The sequence below is a fragment of the Filicampus tigris genome, chromosome 11, assembly GCF_054856515.1.
Source record: "Filicampus tigris isolate MCC_2025a chromosome 11, RoL_Ftig_1.0, whole genome shotgun sequence".
Taxonomy (NCBI): Eukaryota; Metazoa; Chordata; class Actinopteri; order Syngnathiformes; family Syngnathidae; genus Filicampus; species Filicampus tigris.
This window is the reverse complement of record NC_141227.1, coordinates 7817735-7844777: the sequence shown is the minus strand read 5'-3', so window position 1 is coordinate 7844777 and position 27043 is coordinate 7817735. Positions and strand designations below refer to the sequence as shown.

The following is a 27043-nucleotide window of genomic DNA, read 5'->3' as shown; positions in this document are numbered from 1 at the left end:
TTGCACAAGGATGTACTGCATCATGTGTAAGACAGTGGAGCAATATTAATTAAGTACTATTACTGCTTGTGAGTACATGTCAACCATTTGTCAGATACATATGCATCACCGGCCAAAATAGTGGGTATACATGTGTAGTCCAAAAAATAATGAAATAATGAAAAAAATTTCTGACTTTACAATGTTAAAAAAAAAGAATGTCTCTCTCTCTCTCTCTCTCTCTCTCTATATATATATATATATATATATATATATATATGTATATATATATATATATATATATATATATATATATATATATATATATATATATATATATATATATATATATATATATATATATGCTCAGTTTTGACTCCCACTGTCAGATGTTCATTATTTTAGTTTTAGTTTATAATTGTGTCAATGTCCCTTGATATTTATCATTTAGCAGCTTTAGCTGCTGCACGCTACTTTGCAAATCAAAAAATACCTTATTGCCGTACTCAGCACTGGAGGTTGTGAGATTGTCTGTGAGCTGTACTGGTTGTCAAGGTGACTGGATTTTAGTCACAGATTGCTCTAAAAAAAACTGACACATAATTAGATTCATGAGGTTCTTTACTTTCAATGCATGTGGCTAGAATGCAGCGTGTGTATCTTATTTGGCTGAAGTGCTGTCCTATGACCTACATGTCCTCTGCAGATACTGCAATGCTGCAGTGTTCTGCGGCAATTAGTCCATTCACACTGTCGCACCAGCCTGCTGCAACTTAAGGCTTCTGTGAAAGGCAGTATGCAGTATACTCAGCCAAATACAGTATTCTAACAGGAAATGGGAGGTGGTGTTTTTGGAAAGAATGCATGTGACAGACAGATAAAGATAAAGACCCAAAGAAGTAGTCCAGTCCAGTCAAATGTCTGGAGGCTGCCCACTGAATTTACAGAATAGCGCTTATCAGATCCGAGCATTCAGGCAGTCAGAGAGACAAAATCAGGGCGAGTGAGCACACAGACGTGCATGCTTTCGCTCATATCATGTAGCCAGAAATCCACATGCTGTTAGTTGCAGGGCTAAAGCTTGTGATTATAACAGCTCCAACATTTCACAGGGAAGCAATAACCCTTTGAAGACTGAATAGGAGAGACAGCAGACATGCACAGGTGTTGCTAGAGAGAAAGAGAGAGAGAGAGAGAGAGAGAGAGAGAGAGAGAGAGAGAGAGAGAGAGAGAGAGAGGAAGCGGGAGGGAGAGTAATGAGAAGACTGCAAGAGGGAGAGGAGGGAGGAAGAGGGTGAGGGAGGTATAGGAGGAGACTTGACTTACTTCAGAGAGGAACAGGAGCTGAAGAGCAATTCAAAAACAGCTGTCCGGCAGACGTCCCAGTCGACAGAAGTGCAGCCCCGAGGCGGACACCTGAGGCAAGGCAGTGTCTTCAAGACATAAAAGAAGCCACTGAACACCAATACACAGAAGAGCAATGAGAGTGCTCTATCTGGGGAGGATCAAGCTTTATTGAGAAGGTCAGTGAGCACAAGAGTGTTTGTTTTTCATCTTTGAATTGCTGAATGCATAATTTAGTTGCAGTGTGCAGGTTTCTATGTAGGTGCGCACGTTAGTATTTTTGGAAAATTTTAGCAAATCTCTCAGGCAGATTGCTGACTTAAACTGACGCGTGTGACTGCATACAAGCTGTGTAAATCAGGTTTTTGAGGTCAGACACTTGACTGCCAAGAGCAAGATGATATGCTCCCTCAAGAGTAGTTCAGTATACACAGTACATATATAGTAAAAAGGAAAGCTGGCTTCGTCTTTATCACTCTAGATTTGGTAATATTCAACAGGCAACTTGAAAGAAAGACTATTTCTAACTAGTGCGTGTTTTGTGTGCTTTGTCATCACACACCAAGGCTAATACTGACAAGATGGGAGCAAAAGGGGAGAAACACAGAACAAATGCTCAACCCTGCAATTCACACTGCCACCACGGGCCCTCAGAAGTAAGGCCTTTGCCTATAATCGAGCCTTTTTTTTATGAAACAAAACACTTCAGACTATTCTGGGGCTACCATTTTCACTTGAAGTAGAATGAGCTCTTTCAACATTTCAAAGGCATGAAAGCAAAGCCAGTAATTTAAAGTGGTCTTTTATACTGTATGGCAATAATTAACCATAAATACCAAACAACACCTATTTTAAACAAGACCAAAACCAGCACATTAATCCAATCTTCAAGAGGCATTTTTAGTGTCTGCATAACTTCTATTTTGGACAAATAGGGAAGTCACATGCAGGTCACATTTTAAACAGCTGCTCTTCGTATTCAATGTGGTGCCACCAGGAATATGCAATGTTGTCATAGGGTTTCACCACTAATAATATAGTGACCCATTTATATTGCACGTGCCTTGCCCCCGAATGCCCACACAAATCACAAGCCACACGTTGAATGCCAGATGCCAAAATCTTTCAACACCTTGCTCCTTATTCTGCCCCCAAGATAATAGCTAAGTCCCCAAGCAGGGACTGAGTATTTAAAGAGGCTGGAGCAGCTCCAGATCCCTCCATGCCCACCCAGCTAGCTGTTGCTGACCCAATGACACTCTGGTTTATCGTGCTGGATGAATTCTCAGGCAAGTATATTTAGGAAGGGGTGCCATCAGATTCCAACTTCCCCAGAGGTATAAATGAAAACCGTGACCGCATTCTGTTGTGGCGGCACTGCTTGGCTCTGAGTGGTTAACACGTGCAACACTAGCCCTGTTTGAACAAATTCCAAAAGCAGGGTGCAAATTCGGCCTGGCTTTGTGTCCTATCAAAGTGCTAAAAAAACTCTAGATTAATTTGAACTGCAAATCCTGGCCTGTTTTGTGTACCATGAACAGTTGCAGTTAAGCCAATTATTGTTCACCCCGAATGAGCCTGACGAGCATTGCGCTGATTCCTGGGATTCTCTGACTGTGAATCGCCTCCATTGAGTTTCACCTCGCCACACCTCATGCAGGTGTGTTGGCAGCAGTAGCCAAAAGCAGCATGATTGTTTTCCTAGTAATTTGCGTGTGGCCTCCGGAATTCCTCTCATGTTTGCCATATAAGCCAAAATGAGCTACCAGCAGGATGTCTGAAGCGAAGGTCATACCCTCTGGCTTTCACCACACCAGCTGACTTCTTACAGGCCACAAATGTTGACCTTGGCTAGGATGCATAAGAGATGCCCTCCGCGTGAGACTACCATGTTAGGTCCTGGTTAACCAATATGAGTTATTGGCACACCCTGCTACAACACAACAAACATTGAGTGAATATGAAGTTGGTTCCCCCGTTGCAAGTATAGTTTCCATTTTTCCAGAAAGACAGAATTTGTGTTCAACATTTGCAAGGTCAGAAGTCACTACTGTTGGAAGAGAAGGTCTGGCTCTACTTACAGCTCGCAGGTGTTTGATGGGGTTGAGGTCAGGGTTCTTTTCAGTAGTAATTAAATTTGATAGCTAGCAGTGACTTTTTATGGTGGAGGCCTTGCAACATGCTCAGAGCACGCAACCAGTATTAGCCCACAGAAATTGTTTTGGATTGTAGCAAATATTTAGCCTCCTGGGAATGAACTATACCTCAACTGTCAGGGTAAGAAAGGATTGGGGAGCAAAAATGACAAGGCACAAGATATTAATGTAAGGTACTGATCAAGAGAAAAAGTCAGATTTATTGTTGGCCTGCTTATTCTAACTTCCTGCTTATTTTTTACAGTGTACTACATCGCAGAATATGGGTTGAAAGATTTTTTTGGAGTCGACCATAACATGGTGAAATTCGAATTGAAGTCAATGTTATTGTTAATCAATGACATCGTTGATATTTCGTTAAAGTATAGCTGGAACTTCTAATTGAAAGTGTTATGGTTAATTAGTGATTAGTGGTTATGCAACACAGCTTGAATGTGAACTAGAAGAGAAAGATTTTTTTTTTTTTAAAAAGAAGCTAGACGAAGAAGCTCAGAGCATCCCAGGCAGAGGGAGTTTTCCTGATGGTTGCAGATTTTAATGGTGATGAGAGCACGCTTCATAGTTCAGACGTTGTGGGTTCAAATCCCAGCTATGGCCTTATAGTTAGGCATTTGCAAGTTCTCTCTGCATGCTAAATTCATCGAAGATTGTCTAAAGGTGTGAATGTGAGTGTGAATGGTTATTTTTTATGTATGCCATGTGATTGGCTGGCGACCAGTAAAGAGCAGAGCTGGTCAGTCCGTCCTTGGGCCGGACCGGTCGGACCCACCGGCCCTGCCGGATGCCCATTTTAGGGGCGGGGGGGGATTTGGTTAACAAATTTTTAAAAATGGCTGGACTAAGCATGGCCGGAAGTGGATTTTAGTCCGGCCCACTAATCGGCACTCATGCCTTTGATGTGGTCGCGAGGCGGCCAAATTTCATCTCAGCCTACTCAGTGAAGGTTTCTTTTTAGGCTTCTTTCTACTCCCGCATCGGCGCGAGCGACAACTGCCACATTGATTCATGTGACCGACGCATTGTGCTGTTGGCGACAGGTCTGCAACATATGCCACGCACACATCAGGAATTGTTGCTGCTCTGATCGGTTCATTATGTCACATGTTGCGATGACATACAGTTTCCCACACGGAGAGGAGAGAGAGGATGCAGCACGCAGCTCGTTGCTGCTGCAAAAGCAAACTAGTTTGGCAATAAAATCAAATGCATAGTCTAGTCATCTCGGTCCCTTTATGGTTGTAGCAGGTACGATATCCATTGTTGTCGCTGCCTTTTTGAAGCGACGCCCCCTCGACTTGGAACTTAACTGTTTCAAAACAACTTGTGTCCGGGAGCATATTAAGCTGCGCGCAGCACTCAAGTATGACGCTATCACATCAAGGTGGAGTTCATGCACTTCTTCTGGGGTCTTATACGCTGTAGCAAACCTGCTGTGTATAGTGGTTTGCTGGTATGCTTTTATTTTGAAGGCCGTGAACGAAGGGAAGTGTGGAAAATAAATAACTTAACGGAACGGGGCGGGGGGGGTGTTAATTTTTATGAATAAGGGCGGGGGTCGTGGCCGGAAGGGTACCCATGTCAAAGGTGGAGGGTCGCGGCCGGACCGGCAAAAAAGGGTCAAGTGCCCAGCTCTGGTAAAGAGTGTATCAAGACTCACACCTAAAGTCAGCTGGGCTAGGCTCCAGCACACCCATGACCCAAGTGTGCATAAACGGGACAAAGAATGAATGGATGGATAAATGTTGGTGATCTCACCTAAAAGGCAGGAAAATAGCGGATTTTTGAGGGGGAAAAATCCCAAGATAAATAAAATAAAAGGATCCTATGACAGCATGAAAGCAGACTTTATAGTCCACTGAACAAGGTAGAGGTGACTTTTCAAATGACGCTAATGGCTGGTATTAATATCTTAGTAACACAGGTAGGACATGCTTCTTTTTATTTACTGTACCTAGTTCCTTAGTCAGGTCATTTCTTCATTGACTATATTCTGTTTTATGTCACAATTAACAGTCATGACTATGGAATTATCGGATTTCCCCACACTGTAGATTTTTGGTTGTAAATATTGAACATGTTTAATAGTGTATTTAAGATTGTTAGCACCAACCCATTTTAGACCCCATTATTGATCAAATTCATTCCCAACAAACCTCAGACCACAGAGTAATTATGTCGGATAATCCTATAAAACATAAATAATCTCCCGTTTGTTGCCCTTGGTCGGAAAGGGACAAAAATGAAAACCTTAATGGAAAGTATGAACAAACAAATTATGGATCATGCTCACATTTTCATTAAACCTCTGCTTTTGTCCCTCACTGTTTATTTGTACATAACTCTGGGCAAACAAACATTATACCTCTCACACATGCCGTACATTCAAATCAGTCCCAAACACAGTCAGGCATGTCACACAAGCACTTCAATACACAAGAACCATCCATCCATCCATCCATTATCCAAACTGCTTATTCTCACAAGGGTTGTGGGCGTGCTGGAGCCTATCCCAGCTGTCTACGGGCAATAGGCGGTGTACTGAACTGGTTGCGAGCCAATGGCAGGGCACATAGAGACAAACTAACATTCACACTCAGACCTAGGGGCAATTTAGAGTGTCCAACGCATGTTTTGGGAATGTGGGAGGAAACCGGAGTACCCGAAGAAAACCCACACAGCCACGGGGAGAACATGCAAATTCCACACAGGAAGGCCGGGGCCGGAATTGAACCCACGACCTCTGCACTGTGAGGTGGACATGCGAACCAGTCGACCACAGTGCTGCCCAACACAAGAACCATTGAGCACATTGTTGTCATTCACCACAGTGTTTGTCATGACTATATATCTACAGTATGGCCCTTTCTTGGTAAAGCTTGAGTCAAATGGTCTAACATTTCATAATTTGTACAGTACTACATTATAGCCACACTTTCAACAGCACTTCTAGGAAACACTGGAATCCATGTTAAAAATGCTGTCAAAGCAGCAGTTTTAAGTCCCAGCGATGGCCGGTCTCTCTGGCTCCACACTAATGTGTATGCTGAATAAACATAGACTGCCAAAAGTGTCTTTGATAAGGTTGATGTAGTATGTCTGTGGTGTGCGATGTAGCAGGAATGTGGATGTTTTTCTTCCCCATTACCTTATGTTTTCTATTTTTTTTAACTAGACTGTTTTAAGGATGTACTGTCAGATGGTTACTGCTGACAGACCTCATAAGTAAATGTCTATAAATGGGCAAGCTCTCTCTATTGCCACTCATCTCACGCACGCATGCACTCAGAGAGTGAGAGACACAGAGAATTTACCCCTTTCTCCGCTCAAGTGTTTTGTCTTAACAATGTCTCACTGTATTAGCCAAACCAAATGTGGCCTCAGCCTTTTTACAGAGTTCATTCCACACTAAATTTGTGGTGACATTCTCTGGTTTGTCAGTAATGGAAAAGTCTCAGAGAGAGCAGAAAGCAATCAGTAACTTCATCAAATTGAGTACGTCTTAATAATGTTGACTCATTCTGATGGGGATTGAGCTTTTTCATTTAACGTCAATCTTGTGCTGATCAAAGCCAAATCACTTCTCGTCACAAATCTGCATCACCTTCTTTCTTAAAATCCACTTGCCCTTATTATATGGCTCTCCCAATCCGCGTAAAACCCTCTACCCTTTTTTCTCAGCTCTTGTCCATCTTGTGCGTGCCTGCACAGTAGCGCTTTCTCTAAAGCAGGGTGCCCTCCACTGATCCTATTAAAGTTCCCATTTACTACCCCTCTCCCAATCTGTAGGCCAGCTGTTCTACATTAGCACATGCACATCCACAGTGGTGCAGACCAAAGCAGGCTCACGTGAAAAGAGATGCACTCATTCTCCTCTACTCTCCAGGCTTTTAAGATCAGCAGACTCAAGTTAAGCAGTGAAATGTTTATTCTTTATTTCAGGATCCCAAGGGTATTTCTTGGACGCTAACTTGTTATTGTCCTGTCTTTAAAGGGGAAATTAAGCCAAACATTTTCTTTACAAGAATATGTTCTATGCGGGCCCACTAGTCGAAACATGGTATTCTGATCAATATTGTGTTTGTGGAATATGAGTTAAACAGCAAAATCCACCTGTTTTTAGCCATCTCAGGGGCCAGCCATTTTGTCACTTCTGTCGACTGAAAATGACATCAAAGTTGCTCAGGGCTCATACAACGACCAATTATGGCTGAGTTTCAGAAAACAGGTGAACCATGATTGGTTGTTACCTGAGCCCTCAACAACTGTGATGCCTTTTTCAGTTGACAGCAAGTGACAAAATGGCCGCCCCCTGAGATGGCTAAGAATGGTTTAACTCATATTCCACAAACACAATATTAATCACAATACCATGTTTAGACTAGTGAAGATGCATAGAACATATTATTGCAAATAATTTTGGGGTTGACTTGCCCCTTTAATGTTCTATTCATGTTCTTATTTTGTTCATTTGCTCGCCTGGCTGGCCAGTTGCTTCCATACAGAATTGATGGGGCTCACGTAAAAACCTGTGTGGCAACACAGGCCAATAAAAAAGGTATGTGCCAGTCAGGCCCACTATTTGTTGTTTGAAAGGCAAACTGGGTGGTGGTGGCGTGCCTGAACAGAGATTCGACAGGGAGACGACACCAGACAGTCACATAAAAACAAAAGTGCTATAAGGGAATTTAAATTGTTATAATTGACTTCATGTCTTTCAAAAAATGCTGACATTCTCTGTGCTTCTCTTTAATTTCAGACAGACGTGCTCATTGGACTCCCATCATCTGCTCCGTGCTACAGTTGTTGAAAGACTAGTGATAGCTGCATGGACAACGTAATACTGAGAATGTAACCCAAGAATCTCCTCAGGGATCTGTACTCCACAAGTTGTAGAACTACTCCTACTACCACCTGAGCCCTGAAGTCACAGCCATGCCAGCAAAAGCACCAATATACCTGAAACCTACTAACAGTAAGAAGGGGAAAAAATGTCGCCTGCGCGATATTTTGTCACCAGACATGATCAGTCCGCCACTAGGCGATTTTCGGCACACCATTCACATTGGCAGAGGTGGAGAGAGGGATGCCTTTGGAGACATGTCCTTCCTTCAAGGAAAGTATGAGCTCTTGCCGGGGAAGGGAGATTTCCAAACTCAGTATGGCGTTCACAGTGAGTTTCTGCGAGCAAACAGTACAGGCGATGCTTCTTTTGCAGAAACACCATCTCCTGTTCTCAAGAATGCCATCTCCCTCCCAACCATTGGTGGCTGTCAGGCACTTACCCTACCACTGATCTCCTCGACTGTATTCTCAATGCCCCCACAACCGCTAGGCGACATAATGGGGCCTACATCTCCCGTGAAACCTGACAGTATTGATGATGTAGAGATCCTGCAGATGGATGCTTTGCTACACTCAATGGACAACTTCAGTAGCAAGGCCATACCTCCCTTTAGAGACATCCAGTCAAAGCCTGACGTCCTTTTGGATCTCCTGGAGAACATGAAAAAGCCCAACTCTGAAGCAGTTATCAAGACTAACAAAGTAAACAAAAAAGAGGGCAGGATTGAGAAACAATCTACCGGGACTTATTACATTAATGGTCATAGCAACACCAGCTACAAAGCTAATGGAAGCCTCCACAGCAACGCAAGCAGTGACAGCTTTCAAAGTTATGCAAAAGAGGACTACAAAGCCAAAATGTACATTGACAACAGTAGTGTCACTGAGCGCAAGAGCAACGGTTTTTGCAAAAACGTTAACCTGGAATTCAAGCAAGAGCTCTCCAAGTGCAATGGAGAGTGGGTGGATAGAGACAGTGGGGTGGAGGAAGGTCGCATCTGTGATTTTGACTTTGAGTTTTCCAAAGAGAAGAGCACATCACAAGAGTCCCTCACCCGGATCACAGGGTCCCTGCTCTCCCTTGAACTTGATCTGGGCCCATCCATCCTGGATGATGTGCTCAACATAATGGATAAACCCGCAGTGAAAAGCAGGCCTTGAGCTGCACTGAGGCCCTGGGAGGAGAAAGGGAATGATCCAATTATCAACCTCTAACCAGGAGGAGACAAAGGACTACTGTACGTGAGCTACGTTAGACAGAGCTGCCTATGTTTTCATTATCAAAACATATATCTATTTTGGCTTCTATGGAGTGTTTTTTGTTTTTTTTGGTCCATGCCGGCATGTTCATATGCATGTAGTACTGAGAGTTACAGTATTGTGCCTTTAATCTTCATCCATCCGTTTCTTGCACCATTTATTCTCACTAGGGTCGCGGGTGTACTTGAGAACCTCCCGGCTGACTTTGGACGAGAGGCGATTTTATAAATATTCTACATGTTTTTCTTTTTCAGATTCGAGTGTCGAACACTGTTTGTTTTTTGTGGTTTTAACAAAGCACTCTTTGATTTTGTCTCTTCATCATCTGCATTTTTTTATGACAGAGTATTATTATGCATATTGTGTTTTGGAATTTTAACACAAATAAAATATTTTTTTTTCTCACCATGCCCACTTTTTAATGCAAAAGTAAGAATGCACCACAATAAAATGCCGGAAATTGAATATAAATTAGAAGTTGAAAAACAAGAAGCACACAAGACCGATTAGAAACATACAGAGTTGGGAAAGAAGTAGAGATTGACAGAAGGACAGAATGGATTTATTTTCTGTCCTCGAACATTCCTTACATTCTGCCTCCTTGCCCTGCAGTGGGAGCACCGGTGGGTCTTCAGCCGGCGCCTGCGCCATTTGTTTGCGTGTAGAGAGGACATGCAGAGGAGGGGTCTTTGACATTCTCTGCATTCCAGCCACAGTGCACAAGTGTCCTGGACCAGACATAAATCAGCTGTTTCAAGTGACGGAGGGAGGGCCTTGCTCTAATCACACAATCCATCAACCAAAAAGTAGAGCCACGGGGTAGTAAATGACACAAATACAACCTAAAAGCAATCTTTGTTCAATGTTGAGCGTAAGATGCATCCTTTCTTTCGGTCCAGTCACAATAAAGACATGTTGACCCAACAGTGTTAAGGCAACAGTCTCGAAGGGCAGAGCAGTGACAGCAGGTAATCTCTTGAGTCCAACTACCACCTCAGTAGTAGTCCTCAAAAGTCATTTCATTATGTGTCGGTACATGTGCTACGGCCATGCTTGTGTAGAAAAAAAGAAGTTCCTCTATGCTTGTGATAGGAAGCATATTTCATGTGCAAATAATCAACAAAACTTAGACCCTTTAATTAAATTCTTTATACATTGACCGGGCCACTGTGGCAAACCTGTCTTGAATCCCTAAAGATTATTTGAGTATTCAGAAACAACCACAAGCAGCTCACTGAAGGAATTTGAATCAGTCATCGAACCAGATGTTAGAGAAAATGCATATCATCACAGACGACAGGCGAAGCCATCGGAAAATCCCAGCATTTGAACAAAAAAGGTTGAACAGGCATGCAACTTCCCTGCTTGAGTACTGAAAACCTTTGCTGTCAATGTAATTACTATTTTTACACTGGCATTGGCACATCACTGACTTAATGACAGCCTTCTTCAGAATGGACCCCAAGCAAGTTGCTTTTGTTTTAAAAAGAAGCCGTCGCCACACCACTGTGTGTTGTGTAATGTTCCAGAAGAATTTGTGTGGAGATGCCAGAGATCTTTGGACACAAAATTCCAGGAAATACCAGTGTTTTATGAAATCCAGCACAAATATTTGACATATGTTTGACTCTGAACACCGTGTCTCTGTTTTATGGCAGTGTTTTCAACATTAATGGGCTATTTTCATGTTTCAACAAAGGATAGGAAACTCTGACTAACTGCTAGTCCCTATTAATGTAGTGTACATCAACAAAATATTCCTAGTGTGCTTCGTTTGAGTAAATAAAGACTTCATTTAGACGTTAAATACTGTGTGTAATATCCCTTCACATTAATTTAAAATAAGGTAGCGACTGCAGCTTTTTTACATCAGTCAAAGAGTAGGGCAGGGTCCAAGGATGCTGCCATTAACTGTGACCCTGGAATTTTCCAACCAATGAACCTTCCACAAACACTGTATTTACTATTTGTCCAGCAAGCCTAAGAACCAGCACCTCATTTTTCCTGTCTAAGGCGAAGTTGTCACTTCTTCACAGATGAATAAACTGTAGGCCAAGGGCCACCAGAGCCAAAGAAAGCATAGACCAAATATTTCCACCCAAGTCTTTGAACAGAGGTACATAGTGTGTGGACTGTTTTTCACATGGAGGCTTTAGTGAAGGAGCCCCTCATGTGAACTTGAACCGCGATTGGCTGATGAGAGAAGAACATTTAATAGGTTGTTTCCCTGCGCACTGACCATGAATGGAGACAGCATGGTCATAAAATGTAGCATAAAGTGCCTCTTTTATTCAACTGCTCTCAGAGACTTTGAACAGAGTACATCAGCATGTACTGTACATGCTAGAGGTTTCCAGTTGAACAGTTGTGGGGGGGGTGTCGGGGTAATCCAATTTTTTAAAAGTTTAACATGGTCAGATAAAGGTTTTTACATACAAAGATAGGTTCGGACATACCCATGGTCCTTCAGCGCTTATAAGTGAGTGACTGCTGTCACTCATTAGTTTTAACGTATCATATGAAAGTGAAGACAATATTAAAGAAAGTCACTCATTAAATACTCTTCGACATCTGTCTATTCGTTTTTCATAAGCGGGGGCACACCCTGGCTTGGTCACCAGTCATTAACAGAGCACATATAAACGAACCGCCATCCACTCGCACATTCACATCTACGGATAATTTTGAGTATTCGTTGAACCAAACGTATCTTTGGCGTTGAGCCGAAACCTCTTAAGTCAGAATTTGGTCAATTTAATATTTTTTCAAAAATCGATATTATTGTATTGGCCAGTCCACACGTGGGGGTGTCATTTCTACAAATGATTAACCAGTCTAAAGTGTTGAAAATGGCTTGTTACGACCTGACACCAGTAATATTTTTGGAATGTGGTTGGAAGCCGGGGCACCTGGGGAAAACCTGAAAATTCCACACAGGGAGGTCAGAGCCGAATGGTACCCTGAACCTCAGAACTGTGAGGGAGACATGCAAAGTGCACCATGATGGCATTTAAAGACATCATTTATGAGCATTTTTTAAATTATTTAATTCAAAGTGAAAAGTCTCTGATTTACACAACACCCAACACACTTCTCTGTAGTGAAAAGACAGATTCAAATACGTAAACTAACAGCCACGAAACAAAATAACACATCTAATGCTGCCAGGTGAACACTCATCCATCTATCTTCTGTACGGTTTGTCCTTTCACAGCTGACTAATGGCGAGAGGCGTGTTACACCCTGGTTACAGGGCATATGTAGAAAAAAAACAACCATTCATAATCGCATTCACACATATGGACTACTTATAGTCTTCAATTAACCTTAGCACGTGTTTGGAAAGTGGGAGGAGGTCAGAGTGCCTGCAGAAGGAGAACATGCAAACTCGTCACAGATGAGAAGATCCTACGACGATACAAACCCAGTCGGTCAGTAGGTATACAGTATATTCATGATATGACGTTTTGATACAATTTCATCTCTGCTATTACCAGAGCGATAATCCATTAAGTACCTCATTACAAGAAAATGTTCAAGATGAAATATTGTTTTTGCATCAACACCCGGTCATGTATAGATTTTCTCAGAACTGTTTAACTATTCCCATCTTTGCTAGGCAGACAGGTTTATTGTTGATACAGTCTGCATGCACCACATTTAAATGCAAACACCATGATGCCTGACATGAAGACTTAACCTGGGAAAATTTACTTAAGGATTCCCCACAAGAAATGTGGACCTAAGTGTTCTAGATATTTGCTGAATTAGCAGAGCCAGTGTGGAGATCCCTTTCAAAAGACAACAAAAGAAGGTTTTTTAGAGTGAGGTCCTACTCAGGGTTGAATAAAAAGAGCGTGAGTCAGAGTTGATGCAGTGCAGATGCAAGTAAGCTCATACAGTATGGCGGACTATGGCTAGCTTGAGTTCTCGGCACTGTTGACTGCTGTTTGCCTGACAGTAACCATGGAAAATTCGGTGTGTATCTTCAGCACGTGAGGGCTGCACAGGAACGAGGGCAAGAGCTAAACACGGCACTGTCATCTCTGAGGCACCAGAATACCTCCGTGACAAAACCCAGACGCATTTAGCCAAGGTGCCCTGCAAGTTGAGTCAAACACAAAGTAGTCTAAACGCATGGTGGGAGGTTGCATTTGATTGAAATCTGAGGTAAAAGAGGAATTTATGAAAAATCTGAAGTAGAAGAAGAATTTATGACAAAATAGTATTAGGCTCATTCTATGTCCGTGAGAATCTGCCTCATACACGACACACTATTCGGCCACTTTATTAGGTCAACCTGCTCAGTCTTTTAACGGGTCAAAGAATAAATGATGTTTGTCAAGGTAGCGTTTTGATAATACTGTTGTCATCACAATGAACAGGTTGGACACAGAGTAAATCATGTTTTTGCCTACGCCTCAAATTGCAATCTTATTTTCCTCTTGACCTTCTGACCATTGTGACGAATACCGCTCTGATGCTCGAAGACACTTGGTTGAGTGTGTAGTTTTCCTCAGGACAGCAAAGTGTCAAAATGCATGACTAATGTGTAGTCTTTCATTTTCATTCCAGTTCAGGAAGAATGTAACTGGGACTGAGCTCAGAAGAGTTACACATTGATCTATGATTGTTATAGCAGAGCCTTCTAAGGAAGCTTTATGCAAAGTTATGCTCATCTTGCTAAAATCACGTCGCTATTTTTATTTTACATTTCACATGCCCCCAGTGCAGTTCAGCAACAGCCCACCACGTTGCTGTAGAGGGGTCTGTATAATCAATTTGAGGTATTGTATTTATACATATGCTCTTTGCTACATTTCTTCCAAGCAGCCGTCTCTGAATTCCCTTAATACCATCCAGAAGGAGTGGCGCTGATCTTAGGGAGTGTCTCCCCATATAGATGCTGGGTGACATCATGTGACATTTTTTGATTTGGTGGGTCAACAACAGCATTGCTGTTCCTCTATTGAGGTGACTTGACTGCTGTCACCTCCTTGGATGGGGTAATGTGGTCAGGTCAGTGAGGATGAATGGGAGGGGCATCTATTGACAGATGCATGCCTGTCCTATAATTAGTGTAGCTGATCCCATCAAAATAGCCCAAGCTTAGACCTGTGTTGTAATTTGTTGGCAGCAAAGTACCGGTAGTTGCATTGCTCTGAAAGTGGGGCAATAGTCGGTCATCTGTAATGACTTTGGTTTTGGAGCCAGAGCACCACAGTTGGAGTTCCATTTCAGACAAAATGTAAAAATGAGAACTAATTGTTGGAGAAATGTTGTCTGCTTCCTTGAGCAAAAGATAAATGCGTGCAGCACTGTTTTTTAGCCCCTTTCAATCGACACTGACATCTCTCCCTGCATGCCTGCATGTGTGTGATCTTTCAGAATGGTGTGAAGCAAAATATACAGCGGAGTGTGAATTTCATTTGCACTTGATAGTATATGTCATGTGTCATCCTCAACACCACTTATCCAGGGTCACGGGGAGGTGCTGAAGCCTATCCCAACTGACTTTGGGCGAAAGCCAGACGACACCCTGAACTGGTCGCCAGCCAGTCGCAGAGCACACGCACACACCGTCACTGAGTGGGAACCGATCTCACACTGCCTGCATACAAATCAGGGGAGTGTACACCATCAGCAAGTACTTGATATTATAATTTAATAAATGAAAGATTGCACTATCCACTGGTTTCTGGATAATATAATGCATTCTACCTGAGGAATTTGTATTCAAAAGTGCAATATATCAGCCTCAGCACTCCTAATATACTTTGCATATGCTCCAAATAGTACAACTGGCCAATTACTGAGACTTGACTGTTCATAAGTTATACCGGTGATAGTAGGGTGATCACATTCTACGCTATTACACTCTGTTTTTATAATAGTAAACTGAAAAAAAAAATCTGCGCGAAAGTTAGGATTTGTTTACCTGGAAAGGTTTTTGACTTCACTGTAATTTCTGGGCTCTCATTTTCATAACAGCACTGTTCTGGTGTTTGAACAGCCTAAGGTTACACGTATTTAGCATTGCTTCCCCTGGGATGTTTTGCATGGTGAATTCCCAATATATTGAATTAAGACTTCCCAGTTAGATTTTTTTTTCTGCTTCAGATGTTACAGATGGGGTATTGTACTAGTATCACTGCAGTAAAACATGAAGTTTGTGCACATGTCCTGTGTTCAGGTCAGAGGAGTACATTCCTTACGTTATGGACAGTGGGCTTCAAGATTCTGCCTTTTAAGGTAAGACCCCACTCTGATTCCCCTTATTCCCCACAAGGTGCATAATCCCTCTGGCTAACTGAGTGCCCCAGACCCTCAGTTAATATTTTGTTACCAACCAGCCATGCAAACACATCAGGAGGAAAATTCAGGACACGTTGTTTCTCCATCAACACTAAACAGCAGCTATTGCAATGACTTTTATTTGATGGTTGTTTGGATAAGTTTTTAAGTAGTCTTGCACAGTTGAATTGTGGCTGAAAACCTAATCGGAAGATTCCAATTTCAAGTTCAGTTAATTATAAAGAAGAGTTATGAAGTTATGTCAAGCATACTCTCTTAACATTGTGCCTGAAACACCAGGCTAAACCAGTGTGTCTTAAAAATCTAATTTCCATTTGACACTGTGGAGAGCAAAGCGATATAATAGCAAGGTTTAGGGAGCATAAATGCAGATTCTGCATTTCTACTGCATCAAATCCTCACTCATGCTAAAAAGATGAAATCCTATGAGACCTTTACTGGCAACCTGTGTCATGATAAATAATTAGTCTCATTTCTCTCTCATTATAAACCCCCAAAAAAATGCATGTCAAACGCACGGCATCTCATGACGTCTCACAGATGCAAATCCTTTGGGTACACCACAAGGCAGAGATGGATAAGTGCAAGCTAATAACAAGTGTTCAGGGATACCTGCCTACACAGGATTTATTTATTTATTTATTTTTAAAGACAAATTAATAGTTTAACAGATTATATTGTATATATGCCAAGTAAAGGTGACAAAGCTATTGATAATGGATTGATGAAAATGGTCAATTGCCAGTATTGGACTCAAGGTCTCAATTTCAACAATTTCATTCAACTTAGTTGTTATGTATTGTCAATTGTTGCTGCTTGCTTAAAAAACAGGCCCAATCCCTATATTGCATTGTATTGCATTGTGTTGTCCAATGCTTGTTGTCCCAGTTTAATGTCATTATATACACTTAGTTACAATATAACAACCTCTGTCTCCACCTAGTTAAGGACTAGGGCATGACCAGAGGATGGCACCAGTTGTTCTATTGCCTGCACCAATCTGACTTTGTCCCTTTACTCCTGATTCTCCCTAACTTTTATCTACTACAGTATATCAGTCTGCAGAGGCCTCAGCCACAGGTAATGATTGCATATTTTATCAAATGAAAACTTGTCAATTTTGTCTTTTTGAGACAAACAAGAAAAGTGATCCAAAACAAACTCATTGTGGCAGAAAAATTGTTACACACTTCACTTTTCAGTAACAGTACATACAGTCCAAAATACAAATCCAGTCCTTGTCTCGTGTCTTATGTTGTCAACAAGTTAGAGGCAAATGAAACGCTAGTAAATCATCTTGCGTGTCAAAGAACCTCGGTTCCAAATTCAGCTCTTTGGTTCCAATTTATCCTGACAACAGTTGCTTGTTGGTCTGGTTTATGTGGATTGTGGCATTTGGAATCCCTCCAGAAATAGTTATGTGAAGACATTCAACTAGAGCACATTACAAAACAGCACTGCTTGTTTCTAAAATATTTTGCCTGCTTTTTTAATAAGAAATATAAATTGAAAACTCTGAATAAACCTTACGTAGTGGACGACTTAATACACAAGTTTGATTCCATTGGATTCACCTGTTCTGTTTCTAAATAGTTCACCGATGGCAGTAAATGATTAAAAGTCCAAATGTACAAAAATTACTAACCAAAACGTTGATGTTAAGATTTGTGTTACACTGGTGAGCAGCGCCCCCTACTGTTGGCCTTTCCCAACATTCAGTAGGCCTACTGAAAACTCATTACATTCAATAGCCTGAGTGAAAGATGCATTCGACTATGCTTTGACCTGCAATTATTGAAAGCTAAACACAATCAGCAAAAAAATATGCACAGGCCTACATGTTTTCATTCAATCTCTATAAAGAAATAAGTAATACAGCAAATACAAGACCTTTATGGTTATTTTTGTTATACACACTGAAAAAAATAAAAGACGTCAGCAACAAATAGGCACAGGCCTACATGTTTTCATTCAATCTCTATAAAGAAATAAATAATACAACAAATACAAGACATTTATGGTTATTTTTTGTTGTACACACTGAAAAAAATAAAAAAAACAATCTGGATATATATACAAACTATGTTTTGATTGAAACGGCAAAAATTATTTTTGATTATGTGTTGATTTTTGTCGTTTGTATGTCATAAAACGGGATTATATCTTATGTAACTAAATTAGGTTAAATTACCAAATTGTTCTGCAACACTTTTAACATTCATTCATTCATTATCCATACCGCTTATCCTCACAAGGGTCGCGGGCGTGCTGGAGCCTATCCCAGCTGTCTTCGGGCAGTAGGCGGGGGACACCCTGAATTGGTTGCCAGCCAATTGCAGGGCACACAGAGACAAACATCCGCACTCACAATCACACCTAGGGGCAATTTAGAGAGTCCAATCAATTTACCATGCATGTTTTTGGAATGTGGGAGGAAACCGGAGTACCCGGAGGAAACCCACGCAGGCACGGTAAGAACATGCAAACTCCACACAGGGAGGCCGGAGCCGGGATCAAACCCACGACCTCTGAACTGTGAGGCGGACGTGCTAACCAGTCGATCACCGTGCCGCCCACACTTTTAACAATAAATTGTTCATTTCCTTCAAAAATTCTTGACAAACTTGGCCAAAAAGATGAAATGTCAAGTTTTGTTGCTAGGCCACAAGCTCAAACTCTTGGAATTTACATTGCATCAGATGAAAAGCTATTATAAACAATACATATCTACTACAAACTATATTAACGTGACTTCTGCTAAAACAATGTTGTTAGCTCACTTCAATAATTAAAGCCTGCTTGCTAGATCAGCCGCTAATATCAACTTCAGTTGTCTGCATGCATGTCTTTAGCTAACATTAGTTAACTTAAATACAAAACCAAACCAAGCAAGTCCTTAACAGTACCCTATTAAAAGAAATGTTGTTTACAGTACAGTAGGCCTATATAAAATTATCTGTAGTCATCTCTATTGCTTTTTTGGGGGGGATAAAATAGTGTTACCCGGAAGATGACCTGGAGATGCATAAACGCTCATTTAAAAAAAAAAAAATGCGTTCACGGCCGCAAGCAGCCGTAACCCCCATCCGTCAACGACAACCTTTCAGCGCATGGCAGCCGCAAGCCATTTTCCCAACATCTCTTCATTTTAAACCATTGAAAAAAAGCAATGGCGGTGAATACCAACATTGCAGCAACCCATTATATAAATAACTTTGTTTATAATGGGCTCCTGTTGCGGCCTTACTCGGCTTTGTGTTGTGGTTAGCTTAACTAATGTGAGCAAGAAGTGGGATGAATATACTCGTCTTACAAAACCCTGGCTTCAGCCAGGGCCCCTCAGTAAAATTGGTCTTGAACTGCCACTGAGCCTTCTTGCCTAAAGTGGCCTGGCATAATTTCCACTTGGTTGAGAAAAAGGATGGCAGGACTTACTTGAAATGTCTGGTTACCGCCGTACTGCTGTTTTAAGTTCCCTTTTGTTGTACAGTCGTCTCCAAAAGTATTGGAACGGCAAGGTAAATTTGTTTATATACTGAAGACATTTCAGATTCAGACCAAAAGATGAATGTGACACAAAAGTGCAGAATTTTTATTTCATGGCATTCACAAAGTACATCTAGATGTGTTCAACAACTCAGAAGGGATCACCTTTTTTTTGAAGCCACCCACTTTTCAAGTGAGCAAAAATATTGGAACACACATTATTAAATGAACTTAAAGTGAAAAACATTTCATATTTGATGACATAACCCTTACTTGCAATAACTGCATCATTACTTCAATAGACTGTTGCTTTCTTCGTTTGAAGTACTTTTCCAGGCCTTTACTGCAGCTGTTTTCAGTTCTTGTTTGTTTCTGGGGGTCCCTCCCTTCACTCTCCTCTTAAGGAGGTAAAATGCATGCTCTATTGTGGTAAGGTCCAGTGACTGACTTGGCCAGTCTAAGACCTTCCACTTTTCACCCCATTGAGGTCCGTATTGGCAGTTTTTTTGGGGTCATTAACTTGTTGCATGATGAAGCTTCTCCTGATTACTCTGGATGTATTTTTTTCTGAATTCATTTTGCTGCTACAATCATGACTTACATCATCAATAAAGACTAGTTCCAGAAGAAGCCATTCAAGTCCAAGTCATGACATTATCTCCACCATGCTTCACAGATGAGCTTGGTGTTTTATAAGGAGAACCTTTCTTCCTCCATACATCGTCCTCTCCATCATCTTGCTAGAGGTTAATATTGGTCTCATCAGATCAGGCCATAAAATTTGTTCCGTAACGTTTGTGGCTCATATGTATGTTTTCCTTTTTCAAAGTCTTTATAAACAGATACAAAGAATTGACCTCGCTGTTCCAATAGTTTTGGAGGGGACAGAGACAGAGAGTAGTACACTATATCGAATGCAACAGATGTTCAAATAATACCTACACATTTTTCCATCAGTTGTACCTTTTTAGTTTTGTAATCCCAAAGTGTCACTATACTTCTAATGAAATTTAAACTGTTACAGGATGAATCTGCGAGTGCCACTTCTTCGGTCTCAAGGGTTGTGTCCATGAAAAGCAACTTGTGAGAATCCTATTTCTGTTTCATACGAAGCAACAACAGAAAAGGAAAACTCACCTATTGTGTTAAAAATGTTTTGGTCATATAAGTGCCCGTGAAATCTAATTATACAGTAACTATTCCTATGCTGAATACCGCAGATTTTGGTTCTTGTCTTGTGTGACGCCCAAACATGTTTGTGGGAAGTAATTACTCTATTTTGTGGTTGTGAGCTAAAAAGAAAGTACAACCGGAGTGTACTTGCTAACATGTGTGGAACCACTGGGTGGCACACTGCCAACACTGAATTCTTTGACCAATAGTCTTTATTGTGTCACCATGAGATATTACAGAGCTGTCTTGGTTTATGACACATATCCACAAGGTTCCCAGCTCAGGATTTTCACTTTTCAGGGGCTTGTGATGTTGTTTGTGTCGCCCATCTAAACTGGAACATATACTTTTAAGATCGTGAGAAAAGTGAACAAATTTTATGGGTGTGCGTTGTAAGTCTTTAGTTAACATTTCTTTGTTTGCCACCCCCTAATTTAAAAATCAATTAAAATGCATGATAATTGTGTGAAAGTGAATATGCAATGTGAGCAGCCCACTATAGCGGCTTAAGTTATGGTTTTATTTAGAAATATATAACACTTTTATCTGGTGTCTTATCTGACACTGCTCATGTCGTGTTAGCACTAATGTTACTGTTAAGACTTGCCTGAGGCAATTAGAATAACTTTGCCGAACATTATCAGACAATATTTGAAGATGTAATTGATAAGCTGTGACACAAGTCACATGCACCCTTTGGAGGGTAGACGTGAGATGTTATTGAAGTAGATTTCAAATTCCGACAGCAGGCTCATCTTGCTGCTGATGTAGCCCTCATTCGGAACACAGCTATCATTAACAGCTACAATGATCAATTGAGGAATTTTGGAAAGTGGCTAAGGTTCTGTGTTCTCCACTGGTTTTCCCCATTTAAATGTACAGCTTTAGTTCCTTTTAGTGATAATGCTTTAATGTTATGCTTAGCCTGTATGTAATATTTCAGAGGAAGCAAATTGTTGACATTATCCTTTCATTTTGAGTCTAGTTTTTCAAACCTTTAAAGCTACCACTGCAGAGCTACTGAGTTTATACCCATGCAGGCCCGAACAAACTAATGGCATCATGCTGCTTATAAACTGGAGCTCATTTTCTCACATGGCTCTGCTATGTATGAACTCATTGTACTAGCATCTCATAGATTTAATTTCCTGTTAATTCACTGAAACTCTAGCACCGTGTCAAAGAGGAAATACAGTGTGTAATTATATGCACATTCATGCACCAGCTCTGAATAAGATTGTTCAGGGTAAATTGGCAAAGTACTCATAGTGGTTATACATGATTCATATTCATGTTGTGTCCATCTCTATCTTATCCTTGAGTACATAAATCGGGTCCAATTGTTTACATTAGGCACTATCCTTGTTTAATCATGAAGTTATAGTGGAGTAAATCCTCTAAAATGAATTTCAAATGTGAAACTATTTCTTGCCTTGTGTTTAAGAACTCATAGTGGAGCAGACAAAATTCATTTTCCATGACTCAAATGCTTTTATTTGGATTTAAGTGCTGATAGTCCTGCTTCTGTATCAGTATTGTGTTTGGTTCATTGTGCATATTTAATGCACTGTGTTCACCACTAGATACAATAAACAATTCATTATTAATTGAGGTACAGAATTTGACTGGCGACCAGACCATGCAGGGTGCACCTGCGATAGGGTTCAAGTTATCTGCGCTGCAAAAAAAGAAACATTTGATGAACTTAAAAAAAATGGAAGTTATCAGTCGCACCTATTTTAGCTTTGACTGATGTAAGTAATTCATTCAGAACAACTTGAACTTTTCAACTTTATGTAAACAAATTCCTTTCATTGAGCAAAACACTTATTTCAAGTGGTTGATCCACAATTAAAATGATTTTTTTCTTTATTCCAAATAATTGTTTCAGTGAGGTAGACATGCTGCACCATGGGTGCCCAAGTCCGGTCCTCGAAAGCCCATATCCACCATGCATGTTTTAAATGCGTCCCTCCTCCAACACATCACCATCTCGAGGACTCAACTTGGGCTCCCCTGTGCTACACTGTAAAAAAATTATGAAACACTTATATTAATTGGGTAAAGATCTCCCTTATTACATCCCTCAACTAAATTACACTCTAAAAACATCCATCCATCGATACCTCTTATCCTCACAAAGGTCGCGGGGCGTGCTGGAGCCTATCCCAGCTTTGGGCAGTAGGCGGGGGGACACCCTGAATTGGTTGCCAGCCAATAGCAGGGCACACAGAGACAAACATCCACACTCACAATCACACCTAGGGGCAATTTAGAGAGTCCAATCAATTTACCATGCATGTTTTTGGAATGTGGGAGGAAACCGGAGTACCCGGAGAAAACCCACGCAGGCATGGGGAGAACACGCAAACTCCACACAGGGAGGCGGAGGCCGGGATCGAACCCATGACCTCTGAACTGTGAGGCGGATGTGCTAACTAGTCGACCATCGTGCCGCCCAACTCTAAAAACAGTTGGGTTAAAAATAACACAATTCTGGGTCAAAAATGGACCGATCCTCAACTTGGGTCAATATTAAATATGAGTCCCTATTAGTCACTATTGAAAGCACTTTAACAGCCTCCTCATTCACCTATACTGATGACAGCCTAAGAAGAAACTACGGGATCAGTATCTTGACATATGGTCCCAAGGGTTGAGTACTGAACCGACCCCTCAACCTCCTGAGCCATGTGGCATGGATAGGGTGACATGTTGCGTGATTATATTGCAGTAAATGTATGCAAATGTAACCCGAAATGTGAGGTGAACTTTATTCATTTTATCTAAGTATTTCCTAGATTTTTAATTAATGTACTCTTTACCAAAAATATATGATTTACCAGAGATGGGCACTTTACCCTATTTTGACGATCTGTCCTCCGTCCGCAACCTGGGCACACTTCCGTCATCGTCCCTGTGTGCGCGTGCGTGTGCGTGCGTGCATGTGTGTGCATGTGTGAGTCATCCATTATACTGTATACTTGCAGCTTCTGTCTGTCTCTGTCCCTGGTGACTTTTCATGGCGAGACCAGGTTGCTAGACAGACTGTGATGAAAGTCAAATGTTTGGGGTTGTTCAGTGCTCTGCATACAAATTCACTGTGGATCAATAACACACACACAATGAAGATTACACAAGCAAGAAAGTTGGGGTTTAGTAGTTTAAACGGATAGAGAAGGGTGGATGGAGGGGGTTGCTCGGTGCTACTGGTAGTTTTGAATTTGGTAGTCGGAAACACTAATGGAAGCCTGTTTAAAACTTTAAAATGATAGTCTGACCAGCCTATAGGTGATTACTATTCGGTCCGGTCGGAAAAAAGGCGGAAGGGTACCCCGGCTGTAGGTAGAAGGTGACAGTTGACAGTTGACCATCAGTGACTCTCTCTCTCTCTCTCTCTCTCTCTCTCTCTCTCTCTCTCTATATATATATATATATATATATATATATATATATATATATATATATATATATATATATATATATATATATATATATATATATATATATATATTTTATTTTTTTGCTTTATTTTATTATTATTATTATTTTTTTTTTTACTGTATATACAAAAATATTAAACCCCAGTAGGAAAAGCTCTAGACTTTCTGTGACTGATGTTCATTTTATATATATGTAACAGATTGAACGTTTCACAGTATGACTTACGTCTGCACCTTGTGCACCCTTTGACAGTTATTGTGTCCCCTGTTGGAAGTCATCATGTATTCCGTCTGCATGGCTTCACAGTAGATCATTAAATGCATGGCTTTGCTATACTATGGGAGGCAATGCCATTAACCTTTTGGCTTCACACGCCGAAATGTCTTTTAAAGGCTAGTGACTCTGCCATCCCCAGAGTCACTATAACTGCATCCATTCCACCCATCAAGCAGAGTATCTATGGTAACAATGGGAGTGGCAAAGACTGCCATCTTTCTTGCTGAGCCATGGCGACTGTGGTGTAATCAATCACTATCATCAGGTAATGTATAGTTAGTTACCTGTCTCTGGATATCCTTGATTGATGATTTCATCAGAGCGGATCAGGCCCCTTTTATAAGGCAAATTGGTATTTTTAAAACTGTCTAATTATGCCATGTCTCCACACGTCTGTATGTAAGGGAACCAGAAATAGAAATGCACGTTAAAGGGGCTATGGGCTAGACGTACTATCAGGCTGTAATCAGTTTTGAGGTGCAGCACGGCAAAGTGGAAACTCTAACAACCAAATGCAACGGCTACACTAACATTTGAGAATGATGCCAGCCAGCCAGTGGACGAGTGACCAGTCAGTGGATTTGCACTTGGTGAGTTTTGTAGGCAGCATTATGAAATTTGTGAATGGGCATCCATATCCATCCATCCATCCAAACCTTTCCATTTTCTATACAACTTATCGTGCTCAGAGTCAAAGAGCTGGAGCTTATCCCATTTGACATCGGGCCAAAGGCAGACTACACCACAAGTTTTAAGCACCCCTATGTCTTTCATCACATTTTCACAATACATTTGCTTCTGTTGAATTTAATACCCTGCAACTACTTGCTGGTTGTAGTGGCCCCTATGGAGACAGCGCACTGTTGAGAAAATATTTTATCATGATATTGATTGTTTCGGAGCAAGCATGTGAAATGGAAGGTGACAACTTCAGAAAAACGTTTTGGTTTTTGTTTGGTTATTTTTTTAGGAAAGGTTGTCTTGTTCCTGCTGTGACAACAGCAACTAATACACCATTGAAAATAGATTTGTAAACTAGAAACTTGCATTTGCATGGTTCCTGGGATAAGGATAAGAGTCTAATCCTAAAAAGCATTTATTTCATTATTTAGCATTACCCCCGGCCTGTATGAGGTGAGACCTTATTAGAACTTAAAACTTATTTGAGGCAAATAGATACTTATGTTCCACAAGACGCACACAGACAGTCGACCCTGCATATTTCCCCCAGGTGAGTATTTCTGGTATAATCCATCTTGCACACTGACTGGCATTTTTATCACTGGCAAGCAGAGCCGCACTGCCAAAGGATTTGCACATATTTGCTCTTACCGGTGAATCTGCTGTCAAAGTGTCCAGCTGTCTTCCTCCCTAAATGAAAGGAGCAATCAAAAAGTAATCCCTCTGTGCTGGTGCAAAGCCAACTTGCTACAAAATAGAGACAGATGAGTAAAGAGCTATCAATCAATCAATCAATCAATCAATCAATCAATCAATCAATCAATCAATCAATCAATCAATCAATCAATCAATCAATCAATCAATCAATCAGTAATTTACTATGATGATATGAATTTGAATCACTGCTCCCTAAAGCAGAACATGCACAGTGTGTTGGGCCTCATTCTCCATGGAGGGCCACATTTTTGCATCGGGATGCATTTGCGCAATGGATGCGCATATGTGCTACCACGGGTCGCTGCACAGAGCACCAAATTAGCTCAAGGAACGGTTACTGTTGCTCAAATGGGAGCACTCAACATCTCTGACAAATGGTAAAATGACCAAAATGATGTTGGTTTTAAATGTATACTTTATAAAATGAAGTACAAAAAAGTATGCTGAACAATTTACATGCTGTCAATTTACAGCAGGGCTCTTTTTGAAGCCAAGAGCTACTTCTTGGGTACTGATTAATGCAAAGGGCTAGCAGTTCGACACACTTTTGAAATAACAAATGTGCTCGAATTACCTCATCTCCCAACACGGCACGGACTAAGGTAAGGAGATGGGGTGGGGGGCACTCCAATTAAAATTTTGCTTATGGCCCCAAATTGGTGATGGGTGGCACTGCACTGCTCCAAAAACTGTAATGTTTCACAATCAACTTGCAATGTATTATCGTACAATAGTATTCCAATCAACCCAATTTAAAGAAAACACCGATAAAGATTAATGCTAGCTACTTTGCTGTGTGTGAAATAGCTGTAAGGCTGCTCAAAAATGTCACACTGTAATTTCATAGTGACTCCCTCTAGCATCAATTACCGCTATCAAGCATTTGCATGATTTTTCCCAAGACGACACAGTTTATTTACCTGCCCTTCTCCAGACTGCATTTTTTATGGCAAGAGAACAAGAAAGCGGTCCCAAGTTTTCCATTACCTTTTTGTGTTTTTGTGCCCTGTTCGACACAGAGTAGCATGTGAAGGTTACAAGGATTTTTTTGTACCTGCCAATCTGCCGTTTAAAAATAAAAAGCACAAGGTGCACCTGAGGGAATGACAGAAACACAGACAATCACTTATCTAAACTCCTTTTGGAAATCCTTGTAGACAAGCACAGCCAATTCCCAAGTATCCACTGTCCACCTCAGGGTCAAATTTTCCGGCCCTCCAGCTTCATTGTAGCAGAAAAAAATGAGAATTGACATCCACAGCGCAACCCTAGTGGGCCTTTCACGCGAGGCGATTTGAAGACGTAGTTTTCGCCCAAGCTTTCATATTGTCCATCACCATTCAGTGTGGCAGTGCATCAGAGATATGACC

General features: G+C 41.0%; 1 protein-coding gene across 1 annotated transcript; it reads left to right on the top strand.

The window, feature by feature from the left end:
* The first annotated feature begins 1271 nt into the window (after window positions 1–1271).
* On the top strand, window positions 1272–9986 carry cdc42ep3 (CDC42 effector protein (Rho GTPase binding) 3). The gene is made up of 2 exons (XM_086045185.1): window positions 1272–1502; window positions 8236–9986. The coding sequence occupies exon 2, from the start codon at window positions 8412–8414 to the stop codon at window positions 9480–9482; it is 1071 nt and encodes a 356-aa protein (XP_085901311.1). The 5' UTR covers window positions 1272–1502; window positions 8236–8411; the 3' UTR covers window positions 9483–9986.
* Window positions 9987–27043: the final 17057 nt, after the last annotated feature.